The sequence below is a fragment of the Pelecanus crispus genome, chromosome Z (genome assembly GCF_030463565.1).
Source record: "Pelecanus crispus isolate bPelCri1 chromosome Z, bPelCri1.pri, whole genome shotgun sequence".
In the NCBI taxonomy this organism is placed as follows: Eukaryota; Metazoa; Chordata; class Aves; order Pelecaniformes; family Pelecanidae; genus Pelecanus; species Pelecanus crispus.
In genome coordinates this window covers 38581018-38600741 of record NC_134676.1, presented here as the reverse complement: position 1 = coordinate 38600741, position 19724 = coordinate 38581018, and the positions used below count along the sequence as shown (strand labels likewise).

At 39.9% G+C, this 19724-nt stretch overlaps 1 protein-coding gene across 1 annotated transcript in view; it reads left to right on the top strand.

Moving 5' to 3' along the window:
- Positions 1-17928, top strand: part of PCSK5 (proprotein convertase subtilisin/kexin type 5) — a 264877-nt gene extending 246949 nt beyond the window's left edge. Inside the window, exons 28-37 of the mRNA XM_075725783.1 lie at positions 3941-4024; positions 4546-4741; positions 7036-7253; positions 8262-8498; positions 8992-9222; positions 10833-11010; positions 12210-12427; positions 14508-14623; positions 16766-16952; positions 17525-17928. Coding sequence (XP_075581898.1) covers positions 3941-4024; positions 4546-4741; positions 7036-7253; positions 8262-8498; positions 8992-9222; positions 10833-11010; positions 12210-12427; positions 14508-14623; positions 16766-16952; positions 17525-17928 — 2069 coding nt within the window. The remainder of the gene's footprint in view (positions 1-3940; positions 4025-4545; positions 4742-7035; positions 7254-8261; positions 8499-8991; positions 9223-10832; positions 11011-12209; positions 12428-14507; positions 14624-16765; positions 16953-17524) is intronic.
- The last annotated feature ends 1796 nt before the right edge of the window (positions 17929-19724 follow it).

The following is a 19724-nucleotide window of genomic DNA, read 5'->3' as shown; positions in this document are numbered from 1 at the left end:
TTGAAACAATGAGCTTTTTAAAACATTCTTCAGCAGTAGTTAACAACTTCTCTGCTTAACCCTGCCTTCCTGCTGTTTATTTTTTATATTACACCAACTCTCTTGCCAGGATCAAGGTCCTTTTCCCCTGGCAACACATACTTCAGTAATATTTCTGGCTTGCTTCTTCACACACATAACTGGTATTAAATTACAGCACTTAAAACTACCCAGTAGGGATTTTAAAAAAATAAAACATAAGCCAGGGTAAGGTAGCTGGATGCAAAGCTGCTGAAAAGGGAAATGAAAATTTGTATCATTTACTGCATATTTAGAAAAAGGCCAATGACATTTTCAGTGGGAAAACCTGACCTCTGCCTTCACAAATTCTGAAAGTTTATCAAAGCAACTGATGGAGGAACAGAGGATGTGCAACTGCAGGCAGACATCAGGAAGAGTTGGTCTTTCTTTCAGCCAAGGTTCTAGAGGAAAAGTGAAAACATTGATTAAAAACTATATGGCTGTGCAATATATCATCAGTTATTCAATGTTCTTTTTCAGAGAGTGCCAAATGATTATTCTCTAAAAGGGAAAAATCTTAGGATTTGCAGGCCAGTGGGTATCTTCTCTTAAGAGCAGAAAAAGAAAGAAGGTCTGCATATTTAAGGTTAGGAGAATAGAAAATCTATTAATGCCAAACATCCAGCTTTTCTGGAGTAGTCTTTATATTCTCACAGATGACATCAAGAAGGACACTCTTGAAGGATTTGTTCAATAATGAAGCATCAGGAAAAAACATGAAGCTAAGGAGTAGCCTCTCCAGAAAAGTCTTGTGACAGTGAATTTCTGCATCTCACACGAGTAAGCAATGGTCATCAGCAAGTTATTTTGAGGATTATTTGAATAAGCAAACTCAAAATGCTTGTGAGTTATATGGGGCTAGAGGCTTGAGAGAGACTCAAACTGCCCTCTACATTCAGGGGCACTTAAACAGACTAGAATCCTCTTGGAACAGCAAGTTTTAACCTGAAATACAGAAAATAGATCTTCAGCAGGAAAAAAAGCCATAAAAATATCTTAGCAAGAGACAGAAAGGATCTAAACTCACAGGGCCTCCTATTGCAGAAAGCCTTACAAGATAGCCATCCACACTATTAAAAGGGCTAAGAAAAGCGGAACAAAATGCTCATTCTCCTCAAGAAGGGTGAAACTTACAGGCAACTAAAAATTGTATTTTAAAATGAATTTGTAACTCTAGTTCTTCACTCCCTAAACTACACAACTATTTATCTATATGTAAATATATAACTTATGCATAGATAGCACAAAGTACAGAGCCTAATCAGGATTTTTCAAGAAATTTCCTTTCATCCTGAATGTTCAATGAATCTGACAACGGCCTCCCCAGCAGCAGGAACCTCATTGCAAGAGGCCCCAGTTATACTGTTGACACCAGAAGACGGGGCATTTCATTGCTGCTTTAGGTAGCACTGAACTTGCTTCATGCACTGAGGTCTCCTTGTGTCTCTCTAGTCCTTCATCAATACCTACCCCTGTGTTCCCACCCCTGCAACTTCAGAAGTTACTTAATAGTAAATCCCTCCTTCTCCACGTCTTGGGCTCCCAATGCTTATACATCCACCTTTTCTTCTTCCACAAGCCAGGGACTCTGTACTTTTCTCACTTGTTCTGGTCTTTCCAAAGAGCTTTCCCAGAGGTTTTAATTTTTCCACAGTGATGATTACTTGATACTATACCCCTTAGGTTCAGTTGTGGTCAATATGAAGTCATAAATGTGACACAGCCTTCCTGTGTACTCAAACCCAGGGTTTTTATGTCAGCTGTTTAGCAGTCCTTGAGTCTGCACATCTCACAATTCAGTTTTAGGCATTTTCTACCTCCAGAAGACCTCTGTACCTTTGGAGCTGAAAACTGTCTTCAGGTAGTACTTACTGAAATATTGGCCTAGTCCCACCTGTCTTGGTCCTTGATAGGTCTCTGATGCACCATGACCATCAACACTTCTGGCTACTAAAGCCAACACTAAACCTATTTGCTGTCTTGCAGGGTGTACACAAGGGTCTAATACTTCATCCATTAGCCTCCAACTGAGCAGACCCAGTCTCCAGTCTACATTCATGTCACAATCTACATTCACCCTGACACTATGCAGCTTTCTTCTGTTACATACATTATTGTGTGGATCCTACGGCCTGTGCCTGGACCCTGCAACCACCCTTGGGCCCTTGTTCAGGGAAGCAGAGATGCTGTAGCCAGAAGGGTGTTGACAAGAAAACCTCTCCTAATCTTCTGCTATATGTAGCGCTGCTTAATATTGTGCCAGTTACCATCAAGAGCTGTAACACTACAGGCTTTCACTGCCCTGTGCAGGTAGTATTCACAAGTAGTCCTGCAAAGAATGACTAACCATGTCTTTGTTGAGTGCCCTACCATTAAACAGCCAGGTTTTGATCTGCTGTCCTGTTCCTGGACCCTCCTGAGTCGTTTTTCTTGTGGCTAGGGACAGCATGCTGAGAGACCTTTTAGCACAAAGAGGTTTTAAGCTGTTCTGAGCTGCTGGTAGGGTCAGATGTGGATGTGACATATTGTTATGGACCATCTCCTAGCCACATTGAATGTGGACCTAACTTCTTAGACTGAGACAGCTATGGGTCAGCTTATTTAGCAGTACAGTTATAAATAATAATAATTATTAATAATTTTATCATTATTCCTCTTTCTTCTGCCCCTGTGCCATGTTATGCACATACCCACTTTTCTACCAATTGCCTCTTTGTTTAATAAAATGCCCACCATTTCCCCTTGTGGGAAAGGTTCTGTGTAAGTCTCCTGTTCTCCTCCCTCTTCTTTTTACTCAAAGCATTTGCTTTCATGACTTTCATTCAAAATGTCAACATTTTAAACTACCTTGCCATAACAGGCAGAACAAAAAAGTGTAGTGGTATGCTGCATGTGGCTAATGCATATTGTCAGACAGTGCATCAACTTACAAAATCATACATATTTAATTGGCAGGATGCGCTCGATGTACTAAATGAGGTGCAAAGCTCAATCTGCAACCAACTTCTGATTTATTCTTTATTTTTATTTTCAGCAAAATCAGAAGGCTACTGTCTTCTGTCCACTGGCCCACAATTACTTTTTCATCAGGCATCCATTTACCAATTGTTATAATTGCTTGGATCCAAATACAGAGCTGCATGCTGAGACCTATCACATTGCACGACAGACTTTCTCTGTATTAAGTATCATCCTTGAATCTCCTTGTCATCTTGGAGCTGAATAACACATTGAATAAAGTCTATGCAAAGCATAACCAAAGTCTTAGTTTTCCACAGGCATAAAAACTCCATCTGACACACATCAGACTCTTCCTTTCAGATGGAAATAACAGGCAATGGCTTTGGTGAGAATTATTTAACAGATTTTCTTTCCAAACACTCGTTTCTTTCTCCTTTGAACTCTGAGTTTTCTCCCTTAGTTACAGAGTAATGGTGTTCTGCAACCAGCTAGTACAAAATCTCCATGCAAATACCTCACTACACCAAGTTCCCCAAATTTACATACTTTCTAGCTCTTACTGTTTGTAATCTATTAGGTTTACAGATCTGGATTTGGTTTTGGAGCACTACATTGAAGCTTACATTAAGCAAGATTATTGTTCTCATTTGCAATGAGCAGTCCAGAACAATGCCTTAATGAATCTCAGGATAATGTTTGTATTTGCCTTTATTACAACTCTTAACTTACCTTTTAAGAGAGTGGAGTTGGACACAATCATCAAGTTCTTCAACTTTGTGAATTCCAAAAATTCACAGAGGTACATTTTCAAAACAGCTTAGAAAAAAACATAGGAAATGGCCCTCCTAAAGGGAGAGGAAATGAACAAAAAAAAACCTATAAGAAAGTAAAAAACTGAACTTTTTTCCTTTCATCCCAGATGCAAAAAAAAAATTGCAGTCCTGTGACCCTTCATGTAGGACCTGTGAGAAAGCTGCTGACACATGTACTTCGTGTCCAGAAGGTAAGAGACTTCAGCTTCTTTGGGTAAGTTTTGCAAAAGCCTAAAACATTTTGTATCCTACACACCTCCAGGGAATATTTTCCTCAACGGTCACTAGAAAGTTCTTTGACAGCTTAAAGCATAGCCAGGTAATCAGATAATGGCCAGCTGAAGTCAGGCGTCAGCTAGGAATTAAGTATGTGTCCTTGGCAATACAGGTAAAAAATTTGTTAGGTGGATGTTGTTCCTTTTCTCTCTTTTCAATCAAAAGTTGTAGACATGATGCAGGAATGACTGAATAGGGATTTATTCAGGAAGATGTACTAGATAATCCTGATGATTCCTTCTAACCTTAAATTTCAGTGAAGGTTGAGCAAACTACTTTGGGAAATGGCTTAGAGAATGTTTTATTCATGTTTTTAAGCAGTATAAAGTTAAAATTTGAGGAAGTTGAAAGGTTTTTTTATAGCCATCCAAGGCAGGAATCTTTTAAATATATTTCTAATTGGTGCCTTTCCCCACCTGGGTTGCTCTTTTGCCAGGAAAATTTCTTATCCATGATACCTGTGTTTCTCTGTGCCCTCAAAAATCTTTTGGCAATGTTGCAAGTGGAAAGTGCGAGATGTGCATGGATGGCTGTGAGGTGTGCTCCGACCACTGGCACTGTCAGAAGTGTCAGGCTGAACAGGACCAGCTGCTCTTCCTCCACAAAGGCAGATGTTTACAGGAATGCCCTGAGTAAGTAACTCTTGTTGGATGACTGTTCCTTATTTTCTCACTGTGCTCCTTCTCTTTAAAGTTCGGATCCACTATAAACCTTTTAAGGGAGACCTTAATGTAACCTAAGCTACCAGAAACTCCCACAAGGTAAAAGTAATTTTCAGCTGGCCTGAATAAACAGCATTTTCTCTTGCTTAGAGAAAAAGTGAAAAATCAAAAGTGAAACTAGACATGAAATCCTATGACAGAAGGTACAGCTCCTATTGACTTCAATAGGACCATGGTACTTTCGGATGGTTCTTTATGGTGACTGAAAATAAGCCTTTAGTTATTCTCCTGACTTGTTCCTTCCTCAAAGTAGTACAGAGCAGGGGTGTGAACCCAGAAAGTGGATGTATCAGAGTCCTGGTATGGAAATAGAGTGCTCAGTGATGTGTTTCTCTCTTTGGCTTATATTCTTTACTTTTTCCTGTAATAAATGGAATTCCAAAACAAAGATTCCCATTTGACTGTGATGGATATTAGACCAGGCACTTGAATATATCAGGTTCTCCTGTTTCTGTGCTTTTTTAATCAGCATTCATCATATCTATATATCACATAAAACCTGTGCTATGCTGTATGAAGGTCTTGCCTGGTTAACCTTTTTCTTTAGAATGTGCATTCCTACTTTTCTTATGATCAGTACAAATTCCCTGGCAGTACTTTCTTGCTGACTTTGTCAAATAAGTCAATAAGGGCCAGAAGAACTGATTCTGATCATCAAATGTCACAGTAAATGCAAAGTAATTGCACTAAAGCCTGCTCTAGTCCAGAAACAACTTTTAATATCAGAAATCGTGGCATACAAGCAAAGACAATGTTTTGGCACCAATACTTTTGTTCTCAGTACTCATTCCCCACAAGTATCCCACACAGGGTCAGTACAACAAAATTAAACCTTTTCATGTATTACCAGTCTTTTCAGCTGTTATTATCCCCCTTTTTCCCGAATTCCAGACTATAAATAATGGCTTCCCAGACATCATTCAGCAAAGCCCACCATGGTTAAACTCTGGTTTTAGCCTCTAAGGCAAAGTTCTTGAGGCATAACTATTCCCCACTGGAGCAGACGATTATATGAGATTTTTTTAGGGGTTTTTTTTGAGTTTTGGGACATGCTGTAGGGGATGGGAAGGGTTGACTTGCTGTACTGATAATTTCTGACAGAGGGTTTTGAAAGACTGGGCTAGCAGAGTACTCAAGACTGGAACAAGAGAAGACAGGACGGTGAGATATAGATGCAGGATCATGACCAAGGTTAAGAGAACAAAAGAAGATGACAATAGATGGCAGGCACAGCTCTTCTTATCTTTTCTTTAACCTTTCTCCTGATGCATCTCCTCAGCCTTTCTTTGGAAAGATCATCTCCAAGAAGGAAAGGAGAAGCACCCCTGTACAAGAAAGAACAACCTTCTTAATATGAAGTACATGTTCTGGGACTACTTTCTATGTCAACTTCTTCCTTAGTTTTCATCAACGGCTGTATATATATATAGATTAGCAATCACCTCAAAATGTGGACTTGCTTGCCTTTTAACCTTGTAACATTTCATTTTTGAGAGTGTAGACAGATTGGAATGCATCCAGCCTCTCCTTTTATCCCTCTTCTCCTGAAATATAGGCGCAATTTTTTGTTATATTTTCTTTATGACTAATAGTCCCAACTGTGGTTGTCTATGGTTGCTCTCACACCACAGACACCAGTAAAACATGCTCCCTCTTCACTGTCTCTAGCTTGCTGTCACTAAATGCAGCATTAAGTGTTAAGCATTTAACCACTTAAGCATCCTGGTTTTGTTGGGTTTTTTTAATCCTGGCCCTCCTTACTCTTCCCAGCCTTCACACTTCCAGGATTTTCTCTTCTCTTTCTCTAGGGCCACTGAGGCTATACTTCTCTGTCCTTCCCTTATATCACTGTTGACAGTCAGCTGTACAAGACTAGAGATTGCATCTTTCTTTTCCCAAACATTATAGATCTTCCTATCTTATCTAAGGGGGAAATCAAGAAACAAGCAAGAAAGAAAGTCCAACATCTCTTAGTGCAAGTGCAAGAAAAAAGGAAGGTCACACTCCCTTCATAACACTAACCATGCACGTTTTCTGCTCTCAGACAGAGGGGGTGTAAGTAGAGGATGGGCAAGAACCTGTTTGATCCAGTGAAATGTGTGTGCTGAGCAAGCCTCATATATGCTCATAATTCTTAAAGCCTGGACTGTTTGACAACTATACATTGACCACCAGTTTGCTTTGTGTTTGTTTTCATTCAATAGGGGATATTTTAATGATTCTGAGACTTGCAAGGAATGCAGCGGATCCTGTAAGACATGCATGGGAAGTGCAACCAAATGCCTGTCCTGTAACAGTCCATTGCTTCTGGAGCACTGGAAATGTAAACCTACCTGTTCAGAGAAGCATTTTGCTTCTGAAGGAATCTGCAAACACTGCCCTGAAATGTGTCAGGAGTGCATTCACAATGAAACATGCAAAGGTATTATAAAAAACTGGTCTTGACTTGGCTAAAATCCATCTGGATCTGTCTAGAGACAGACTGACAGAAAAGAAAAAAAAAATTCTGTAATGAGCAAAATTTAAAAAAGGAATGCATATATCCTTGCTAACCTCTGACAGAGGCTAAACAATCAGTGCTTTATGATTAGACTCAGTCTAAACCATTAATCTGTAAAGATTGCACATTGCTTTGTCTGGTCTGTTGTCCTTCGGAGATTCCTACTGGTTTGATTATATTTCTGACCTAGTGTATCCATGCCTAAACACCTGCATACACAATGTGAAATACAGAATGTTTCTTTCCTAGTTTGGTTGAACTTTACATCTCTCTACCATTTTTGCAAATGACTACTCGTGGTAGAGAATGAAATCTCTGTAATGAAGTATATTAGGAAAGCCTTGGGTATCCTGGTGAGTCTGAATGCCCCAACAGAAATTTCCGGGATACTTAGTATTCAGCAAGTCATTCCAGAAACACAAACATGGATGAAATTTAAAAAAAAAAAAACCAAACATAAACAAGGTACTCAAAATTAGCAGCTGAATCCCAGCTCTGTGCAAAGACAGACACTCAGACCCATATATTCCAGCCAGACTCGTATTTTAATAACAAACCAAACAAAATTTCAGATGTGGACATCCCTGATTTTGCAGGAAGTTCACAATGCAGATACAATATCTCAGCAGAAGTTCACCTATATTCAGTGGCAGCGTGGTTTGGTTAATATCACCAAAGCTGAACAGATGGCTTGGCTTCTCAATCTCTTGATGTAATACAGAAGATGCTGTGTAAGAGTTGGGCCATTATGGGCAGGTTGGAGGGGAAAGAGTTGAAAAAGAAAGCACTACCTTCCCAAGCTGTCCTTTTACCTCCTGCTATGACAGGCACTGCAGAATTTATGATTTCCTAGGATTTCTTCACTCCCTCACTTACAGAGCTCAGAATTTGCTGCCCATTTGCTTACCTGTTGTTTGCTGTTCTCTGTAGAGTGCATGGACAACTTCTTCCTGCATGAGGGCAAGTGTGTGCAGGACTGCCCTTTTCAATTCTACGCTGAAGACAAGCACTGCTTTCCCTGCCATGCAGACTGCAAGGATTGTGATGGGCCAGACTCAGATGACTGCACTGTGTGCACCATTGACCACTTTGTCCTCTACAGTGGCATGTGTTTTGAAGAGTGCCCTGAAGGGACTTACTATGAAGAAGCCACTGAAGACTGCCAAGGTTGGCAGCTGTTTTCCCCAGGACGTTATTGAGATACTAGTGGGTCTGGTTAAAGACCATCCCAAAAGGGCCTGTGTGTGCCAGCTTATGTCACTATCAGTGTCCTGGAAACAGAGGAGATAGCTAATGTGGAAAAATAACAAGGCATAGCTTAGAACAGCAAAAATTGGAGAAAACTGAGAGGGAGGTAGCAAAGTGAGATGTGTTTAATATTATGGGCGACCACTCTGGTAAAGTGCTGAGTATTGCTGGAGACAGTATGTTGAAAAACACTGCTCAGCAAAAGCAGTGCCAGTGCAAAAGGAAACCTAAGGAACTGGCTGCATAATATTGATAACAGTAAAATGTTCGACTATGCAGAAGCAGAGCTATTGCTCTGTTTCCCACAGACTCTCATCCTGAGATGATGGCTGCTCCTTGCAAAATTAAAGCTGAAATAATAATCTGAAATACAACAAGAAATGGTGACATTCCTACTGTTTGTCCATTTCAGCATGCAATAGGACATGCCAGACTTGTTCTTCTTCCACTGCGTGCCTTACTTGCAGAAATGGCCTGATGCTGAATCATGATGGGCACTGTGTGGCACCTGGATACTGCTCTCACACTGAGTACTACGTTGAGAAAACTCAGACCTGCAAGCTTTGTCATAAGAAATGCTTCCACTGCTCAGGACCCACTGAACACCAGTGTCTTAGCTGTGCGAATGACCGCTATCTTCTCAGTAAGTGTCTTGCTCCTGCCTCTGGATTTTATACTACACTGAAAGCATAAAATAGGCAAGTTTCTGTCATGTTTATGAAACATCTAGGGCTTCTTCAGCCAATCTAAATATTGCAAAGTTGACCTGACAAGTAGATAACTTGTGCAGAGATAATTACTTCTGCAGGGCTACCTGGAAACTTTTTATGAGACTGGACTTGCCACTCACTGGGGCCAAATCAGGACTTCTAAGTGGCAACAAACTTCATGGCTAAACAAAACTTTCACATTTCATTTACTTGGTATGTACTGTTCCTGTTGTTTCCTACAAAGAACTTAAAAAGACAAGAAGGATATCCTTAGCTTTTTTTTTTTTTTTTTTTAAAATGAACACACAAAGATCTCGCATTTTCATGTTGGCTTGTTTAATCCCTGCAGAGATCTGATGAGCAAAGAAATACTTAAGCAGAGCTGTTAAAAAGTTTTCTATGGATCATTAGGTCAGTATCTAGTGGATGGCTGAGGTGCAAAACTGCTTTTCTGACTTTGGAGCAAAAAACTGTATTGTCTCAGAAACAAATGGTCAAAAGTATAAAATCCCAGAACTTAAACCTTACTTCTTTGCATAGTCTTTAAAAAGCAAACAAAAATTTTAGAAAATAATTGGGAGAAAAAAATAGATTAAAATTATCTTTCATGCAGGAAAATCTGAAGTCAGTTTGATTTAAAACTGAACCTGAGCATTTTGAGTCTAATTCTGATGCAGATTTGGCATTCTTTAATTTCTGAGGTCTTGCATCATAGCTGTCTTTTTTATCAACATACTCAGCTGTTTTGCACCATTACAATTGGTAAAGTTGATGAAAGTATGTAAATATATATCCTGGAGTAGAGAAAGAATTGCAAGAAAAGTAGAAATAAGGGGAAGTAACTTCTTTTGCCCAGTTGCAACCTGAGCAGGAAAACTATAAAGACAAGCTAGATAATGAGTACAAGCTACTAAGTAATCACGGCTCTCTTAGCTTTATGCACTTGCAGTTAGTTGCATCAGTCCTAACTTTTCATCCAAGATTCCCATTCTAATGACCCTCTGAAATCTCACGGGAAAAGTGGGATGTACCTGGTACTTTTGGCAGCGTTACAGGCATTTATGCCTAGAACATAAAGCAGCAGACAGGGTAAAGACCAATGAACAGATGTCATTCAATCCCAGATTTACCATGAGATTTGTCATATAAACAGAGTGCAATGAGGTTGATGCTTAGAGTGAAACCTAAGGAAAATGGCAATGCAGACAGTTTCCTAATTACTATTTCTTCTTTTGTGTATTCTGAAAAATCACAGCTGCTGTTCATTATTATGTATTATGCATTTATATTTCCCAAAGATAAAAAATTATCCATTCTGAAAAGCCTGCTAATGTACATGAATCACGGAAATGAGGACTAATGAACTGGCAAGACTTAGAAGAAACAAAAAATAATTACTATATACCAACATTCTCTTTTCTTATTCTGGTACACACTCTAACAGCATCTCCTGATAAAGGGTTTCCTTTAGCACAGCTGTGAGATGTTTTTATGGCAGCAAATACTGAATATGATGTGTTATTCTGCATTGTTGTCTGTGCAGATACAACCTGTGTTGAAACATGCCCAGATGGGTATTACGTTGACAGCAATGAGCAACAATGTTCTCCATGCCACAGCAGCTGTGTCACTTGCACTGGAAAACACAGCTCTCAGTGCCTTTCCTGCAAACCAGGCTGGTACAGACAAGGAAAAGGATGTGTAAACCAGTGTCCAGCAGGGTAAGGTCCAAGATGTTTGGCTAAGAGCTACATCACAGGGAGAGCTTTGAGAAATGGTATCACTCTGCCGTATTCTAATTCAGAGTGAAATAGAACTGAATTCTATTTTCAGTGAAAAATTCTTATGTTGTCCCAGTACAGAAGTGGTGGAAAACCTCCCGTCACAGTAGCAAACTGTAAAGTTGGTGCCTAAATCAGGAGCAGCTTGATGTGATGTGGCCATTCTTACACTCCAAGGATGCTCTTAGGTTAGGTTTATACAGAACAGCGTGAAGCAGAATAAATATACTAAGCTATCTGTTAGTCAGCTTGAGCACAGGAAACAGTATAACTTCTTTCAAGCTTCCTTGCAGCCTTCACTTAACCTGAATTTCTGATGAGGTTACTTTTGGTTTGCATTGAGTGAATGTTTATAATGGATCATAATAAAACCAACCATTAAAACACCTTTCAACCGAGGATTCATAATTCTAGCCAGCAACTTCATTAATATGAGTCCATTTAATTTCAAAATCTGAATTCAGTGTGCTCTTGTGAATATGTCTCAAATTCAAATTTGGGAAGTGGACCCACAGTTTCTGGTTCAGGTCCATTTCATTCTGCAGTACACTACGATCATACTGGCTGTTAAATTCAGTTATCATCCCATTAAATTGGAAGTCTGCAATGACCACATCTCAACAGAACCACAGTGCAGCTGTTCTTTTTCTCTGACAGCACAGCCTAGGTGAATGCTGTTCCTCTGCTGGTATCCTTTGGCTAAGCCTGTTTGCACACTGAAAGGAAATACAAAATTTCTGAATTTCCATCTGACAGCAGGTCATCAGGAGCAGTGAGGAATTCAGTGTTTACCCAACATCTCCAGGATATCTCTTGCAGAGCCAAAACAGAGTTGAGCTTTCTGAGCCCTGCTTATTTAGATACTTACTTCATGTCTGAATTCACCCTAGATTTTAGAAAGCTTTGCTTTATACACCCTCAATTTACAAAGTCTTTCTTTATAGCTGAATTCTGATGGCCAAGGGGAACTAAAGGCAATTCATTCTATTTTCACTGAGACTGCAAATTTTTACTGTGATGACATCAATATCACTTTTATACATTGGTGTAATCACAGTAAAAGCTAATAATGAAGGATATTTTGGCTTTCCTGTCACTGCTAGGCTTATGCAAAGCCATGACTAACTGATCTGTTTCAGATATTTTGCACAAAACTCCACTGGATCATGTGAGAGATGCCACAAGGGCTGTAAGGAGTGTATGGGGCCTCAACCCACAGACTGCCTTTTCTGTGATACATATTTCTACCTGTTGCGCTCCAAGAATGAATGTGTTAGCTCTTGTCCTGAGTATTACTATGAAAGCAAGGACAACAATGTCTGTGAAAGATGCCACCCTTCCTGCCGAACTTGTGAAGGTAAAAGCATACACTCCACTTTGACTAGAAAAAGGGTTATCAAAACACCTGCCTTCTCTTTTTTTATGTTTTTACACTCTGCTGCAAGATTCGGAAACCCTTCACAAAGAGGTGTACCACGTAGAGCGCTACCAACCTGTCCATGACCTAAGTAGCTGCAGTGGGTGATGCAGAACTCCCCCGGGGCTGCCGGGCTCTCCCTGGCCCTAGGTGACTTGCTGGGCTGGCTGCTCCATGCTGCCACCTTACTTTTAGCATAGTGATTGATCAAGATCAAAGAAAAGATATGAATTCCTGCCAAGCTTCCTGCAGGGCTGCCTCCACCCATAGAGCGCAAGTGTAAAGGCAGCCGCTCACATGGAAGGCTGGGAGCGAGTCCCAGTGCCAAGTCAGTGAATGGAAACAAACTGACCACAGTAATGAAGTTTCTGTCAGCCAGGCCTCTCACAAAGATGCTCGCCAACTTAAAAAAAAAAAAAAAGGGGCTCTGTTGGTTACAGAGCTGGACCTTGTTTCTCACACAAACACTGAATAATAACTGAATAGTATCTCACTTGTTGACCTGTCCTACTATGTGTTACTCTGTGAAAGCCGAAGAACCTAAATCCAACCACACATCTTTACAGTCTACAAAGGCCAACAACAGCTAACAACACTTAAGATAACAATAAAGCCATAAAGCATATCTTTAGAGTGAAAAGCAAAAAAAAAAAAAAAGCAGTGAAGTCCACTGCTTTTAATATAGTTAAGTATTTTTCTAAGTTAACTCTGAGTGACCATCTGTTTTGTTCTATGACACGCTTATATATTCAGTTTCTTCTTCTTCCAAATTCATCCAATTCTTAATCCCCTTGGACCTATTTGGTGGCCTGTTCTATCTGAACAGCATCAGATGATAGCTAACAGGTGCCACTCTGCAGCTTAGACCACACCAAATTGTAATATACAAAATTTGTTTTGGGTAGTGGATATACTTGGATGGCACAGATGGCTAATTGCAACATAATATTTAAAATTGTGGAAATAACTCTTAGCGTGAATCCACCTTCAAGAACTATTAAAATGCAATTGTATAACAACATTATAACAAAGAAATATTTTGGCCTGGATTTGGCACAAAAAGATAGCCATTTTAATTTACAGACTACTTCCATTGGTTTTTACTTTATTTGCAGTAAATACTATAGGATAGATTTTCTATTGTAATTACAGAGACACTAAGATAAAACACAAGCCAGTCTTTCTAAACAGCAAACCTGTAGGTGTTCTGAAATGTATCTGCATTGCTGATGTAAGAGCAAAGAAGTGTTGTGGTGTCTCTTGTTTCTCAAGAGCAGGAAGGCAAACTCTGCACTGCTCAGAAAAATCACATAGTAAATTCACTGGGTTATAGAAGGTTGCTAACTTCACCTGTTTAACTGCTTCTAAAGTGAACTACTTGCATTTCCATTATCTTCCTTTCAGACAGTGGCAGAAAATGCCTAGTTGCAGGGAAATTGTCAGGTGCATCATATGACAAACCCTTCACTTCAGTGTTTCACAGAAATAATACATGTAGTATCTGTCTTCAAAAAGAGTCTCCAACACACAAAGTGCGCATGATGCTCTCTTTGCACCTAGTGAGGAAATTTTTTTCCTATGCACCTGAAGAATTTATTTTTCTATTGAAACATAAACATACCTTAATTCATTGTGGTTTGAAAAGGGCTAGCTAGCAGGCCTAGTAAATATTGATTTTCTGAAGGAGTGCATTTGGCCAAGGTTTTCCACAATATCACTTCAGTGCACTGACTTAATTGATTTTCCTGAGTGTGTCAGAACTTCCCTGTTCAACTGATTCCCAAATCAGCTTTTCGTTAATATCAAAATACCTAAGAAATACAATTTGTGAACACATAAAAACTCAAGACTAGGCCCAAGCTCTTTCTAATACCAACGTCCTCATGCTGGACTCCTCACTGCTGATTATTGCTGTTGACAAATAGCCTTTTCTTTGGTGGCAGTAGTCAGTATAATTTTTAAAGGAAGTTAGATGACAATTTTTCCTGCTGTAATATTGTTATTTTATTTGCCTTTCTAGGGAGCGGAGCATTCAGCTGCACATCTTGTGTATGGAGCTACAGCTTATTAAGCGGAATGTGCAACTCAGACTGTTTTGTAGGTGAATACAAAGTCCAGGAGACACCAGGACAAGAGGTACCTATTTGTAGGCATTTTGTCCTGTGATTTGTATGCTGAACCTCAACTTCTGAACACAATACAAACAACCCAGAATGCTCTTCTCTGAGTTTTCAAGGTTGCTTATCTTTAAATACACTTACGTTTTTCTTCTCTTGGCAGAGGAAGCATTGTTTCTCTTTCTGGGGTTCTCCACTATAGAGTAATCCTCTACCAGTAAATACAAAGGCACAACTTCATCAACAGTGATACCAAAGCCATATGAACAAAATCAGCTATATTAGTAATAGCGCATTTTTTCTTCCAGTATAACTGAGATTTCCCCATGGATTTCTGCTGCTTTTTCTGTAAGAAATCACATTGCATTCCTGATTGACAGCTTTGCTGGCAGAAACGTCTAGTGGAGAGACAGGCTGAAGTTAACAGAGCTGTATATTTAGTAGAGTAGGACCACAATTAGGTTTGGGTCTGTGCCACAAGTCTGGGCACTCCAGCTTCCAGATTTCCACACCAACTGCCTTCCAAAGGTGTTTATTCAAGCATATAGCAGCAAGGCAAGCCAGCTGGCCTGAGATGCTGCATACCCTGGAGTCTTTGGCCTGGAATATCCCCTTAGCAGTGCTGCTCCATAACTGTGAGCCTGAGGAAATAGCCACAGAGCTCCACAGTTCTTTGCAAGAGCTCTGGCTCTGAGAAACTGGACCTCCCCCTACAACCCTCCCATCTTGCCCAGATTCTTCAATTCAGGCCAACCAGCCTCGCAGGTCTGACACAAGTTTGATGAAAGGTTATTGGAGTTTCCAGATTCTCACAGTCCATATGGGGTGCTGGTACCATGGCAGAAAAATAGCAACTTTTTTCCCAGTAGGCCGGGAACTGCGAACACTGGAAGCCTTGAATTACCTGAGTTCAGAGCATTCTGCAAGGTAGATGTGACAACGACAATCTCCAGTACTCTTTGTACACAGAGGGTCTCAGGAGCCTATCTGGTATTTGAGAAGTATATTGGAATCTAAGCTGTTTCTGTAAAACAGAAACAACACAATCTAATAAAAACCTGGTTTGCTAGAAAATTTTCAGCCAGCTTTATTCCTTATTTCTGCTCCTTCCCAAGTTAGAAAGGAAATTCATTCTTGCAGCTGCTTTTTGTTTCCCCTGAATATTTCATGTTGCTTCTCCCATGTCACTTTTAATGATATTCTTGAGTACATGTCATGGTTTAGCCCCAGCCAGCAACTCAGTACCACGCAGCCGCTCGCTCACTCCCCCTACCCCAATGGGATGGGGGAGAGAATCGGAGGAGTAAGAGTGAGAAACACTCCTGGGTTGAGATAAGAACAGTTTAATAATTGAAATAAAGTAAAATAGTAATGCTAATAGTAACAGTATAGTAATGATAATAATAATAATGATACACAAAGCAAGTGATGCACAATGCAATTGCTCACCACCCGCCGACCGATACCCAGACAGTTCCCGAGCAGTGATCGCTGCTCCCCGGCCACCCCCCCCCAGTTTATATACTGAGCATGACGTCATATGGTATGGAATAGCCCTTTGGTCAGTTTGGATCAACTCTTCTGGCTGTGCCCCCTCCCAGTTTCTTGTGCGCCTGGCAGAGCATGGGAAGCTGAAAAAGTCCTTGACTAGCATAAGCAGTACTCAGCAACAACTAAAAACATCAGCATGTTATCAACATTCTTCTCCTACTAAATCCAAAACACAGCACTATGCCTGCTGCTAGGAAGAAAATTAACTCTATCCCAGCCGAAACCAGGACAGTATACTTCTTGAAGACCACTTTACCATCGTCACTGCCAAAGCACCATAGATCTGCTAGCATGAGACTAGCAAAACAAAACCACACTTTCTGGCCAAAGAGCTTAGTCTGAATGAATTTTGACTCACTGTCTAGCTAGGTGAGATCTCTAACTAACCTCCTACAACAATTTCCTCCCTCTCTGTACAAGCAGATCACTGAGAACCCAGGAAATATGAACCAAATTTTAGTTTTCCTACTCCCTACTTTATTTTGCCATTGACACCCATGGTGCCCAGAGATGATCACCCAGACAGTGAATGACAGGACAGAACTGCCAGGTCAAGTCCAAAGAATCGAAAATGAAAGGTGCATTGATTGCTTGTGTTCTGTGTCTGAAGGAGGATAAGCCCAAGTGTGAGAGATGTGACAGCTCATGCACTGAGTGCAAGGGACCTGGGCCTCTCAACTGCACGGTCTGTCCAGCCAGCATGCAGCTCTACCTGGAGGAAAGCCGCTGCCTGCCCTGCTGCAATGACTCTGACCCGGCAGGCACCCCAGAGTGCTGTGACTGCAGTGAAACACAAGGTAGGACCGTGCCAAAGAGCAGTAAGAGTGCTGAAGGGCTTTATGACTGACTAGGCTGGCATTTAAAAATCAAAAGGGGAACAGAGAAAAAAAATGTGCTGCTGAGCTGCAGGCAGACAGTGTGTTTCTACTGCTCCATCAGCAGAATAGGAAGGGCTTTACACAAGTAACTGCAATTGCGACTGATAGGAGAGACGGCACCTTCTTTCACTCACAGCTATTGTGTTAAACGTCCAGGTATTTCATAAACCAGGTGACTGGGAAGTGCTTGCTTCAGTGGACAGCCATCTGAATCACTGCATTTTAAACTCATCATCTGTTAGCTTTTCTGCTTCTTTCTGATTATTTCTAATCTAACAAAGAAGCCTAGCTATCCCAACAACCTTGCTTACATCCTTATACCATCACAGCTACAAGAGCACAGTTGTGGTACTTGCAGAGTAAGGTCAAATGCATTCAAAAATGTAAGCAGGCCTAAATGTTGTACTGGGTGTTTTAAGACAAATACCCACCCCCACAATACACATGCACACAAGCTCATTTAATCTGTTTTTTATTAACTGCTGTTGTAGATGACTGTGTATTACGGACCACTCTACCACCTGAGAGCAAAAGCAAAACTGCTTTCTTTGTTATTACCTGCATTTTGCTTCTCCTTGTCATCGGAGCCATTGTATTCATCTGGAGAAAATCACGAGCCAAAACCCAGGCTGTCAACAGAGGTGGGTATGAAAAGCTAACAAATCACTCCAAAACCTTTCCTTCTTACATGAGCAACTACCACGAGAGTCCCAGTTATCAGGATGATCAAGTGATTGAGTTTAGAGATCAAGATAATGAAGATGGTGACGAAGAAGGTGATATTGTATATATGGGCCAGGATGGCACAATTTACCGCAAATTTAAATATGGACTTTTGGAGGATGATGAGGAAGATGAGCTTGAATATGATGATGAAAGTTATTCATTTAGATAACTCTTTACTAATTTATGGATTGCCTACTCTGTTGCTTTTCCTATTAAATCACAGCAATTTAGTTACGTATGTTTAGTTACTTCTTAGCATGCCAAGCTCAAGATTTTAGCTAACAGTTATTATGAGAGCGGAACGGTTTCTAAAAACATGTTTTCCTAAAGCTTTTAAGTAGCACTCCAGATGTAGGTTGGCTAAGAGATTGTTTCTGTGCATTTGTGCAGAGAGTAAATCCTTTCCCGGTATGTATTTGTGTGCAAACTCTGCTTCAAACCATGCACACACACTTACTTGCCAATCACTACTAGAAATGTGCAGATATAAACAAGATGGGTGTATTTATCTATCTGATGAATGACACTGGGATAGGATGCCAGCCATTTGCTACTTTGTGATTATAGTTACTCAGCAATTTGTAATGGAATAGGCAAGTTTGTTGGCTTTACCCAGATTATCTTTGTTGGTATCATCTGGTGCATCTGTGTTCCTCGAAGCCAGCACCCTCCTCCTTACAATCTTATAGCATACTTCCAGTGAAATTGTGCATCTATGACATGATGTTTTAAGATTTCTGACTGTGACTCTACTGCAGGTAACTATATTTTATTCATGGTTTATATGAAACATAACTAAAATATTTTATATATCAACCTCTGATGAACCTTTATTGTGGTGTTTGTCAAATAATCTTTCGTTGTACACACAAACTTCTGAGTTTACTGCAAAGCAGGTCTATAAGCATGCCCACAAAAAAAGGACTCTTTTTGTCTTTTTAACCACCTTCTCAGGCTACAAGGAAGTGATTGAAACACAGCACATTTATTCAAGCAGCTTTCCCATTTCTGTTGTAAATGGTTCAGGATGTTCAGACAATGGCAAAGGGAATACTTTGCACTTATTTGGTAAGATAACTTAAAGGAACACAGCAATGTGATTTTATAATTTATCATGCTAAAGAAAAGGTTGCTCTTTATGGCCCTTTGTTGTGAAAGAATAAATTCTTTGCACAAAACTGTCTTGAAAATGCTTTCATCTGTCAAGTTCCATTCGCTCTCAGAGTTCCTTTAGATTTCCAGTAAGAATCTGCTCTAGAACTATAAATCAACTAGTTAGATTTAGTATCCACAAAGGAATTGTGTGCAAATACCTTATTTTTATGGCTCAGTGCCTCAGTGGAATTTTTTGTATTAAGTATTCCTAAAGACCTCAGGATAGTTCCATCTGTAAGTTTAAAGAAGTTTTATGGAGAGGTTTATTGCTTCCACTTTGAATTTTAACCTTTTAATCATTGCAACTTCAGTAAGAGAGACGAATTAAAAGCCTTGTGACTTCACAAAAACTAAACCAAGGACCTATATTTAATTAAAAATTATACGTTAGCAAGATCCTTTGGAAAGATGCATGTTACATGTCACTTGAATTCAAGTTCTGCTCTGGTGAAGTTTGAAAAAAGAAGAGGGAAAGAAGAGTGAAAAGTCAGTTTGAAAGGTCATACTGAAAGAAAGAGACTGTGTTATCCTGCTCTCCTAGACTTGTTTGGATAAAAAATATGCTTTATTGTTGTTGTTAATGGCTTATAACACAACTGTAAGAATTTGCTTTGACCTGAAATCTCTCCTCACATTTCAAAGGCTTAATCCTAGCTATGCCTGAGCAGTCTGAAACCACTGTGATACATGTAATGAGCATTTTGTTTATGGGCTCTCAGACACCATCACTTCATCATCGTTTTATGAAAATAGTTTCTTGCATTTAAAGTTGAACTGAATGGTAAAATAAAAAAAAAACCACCAGCAAAA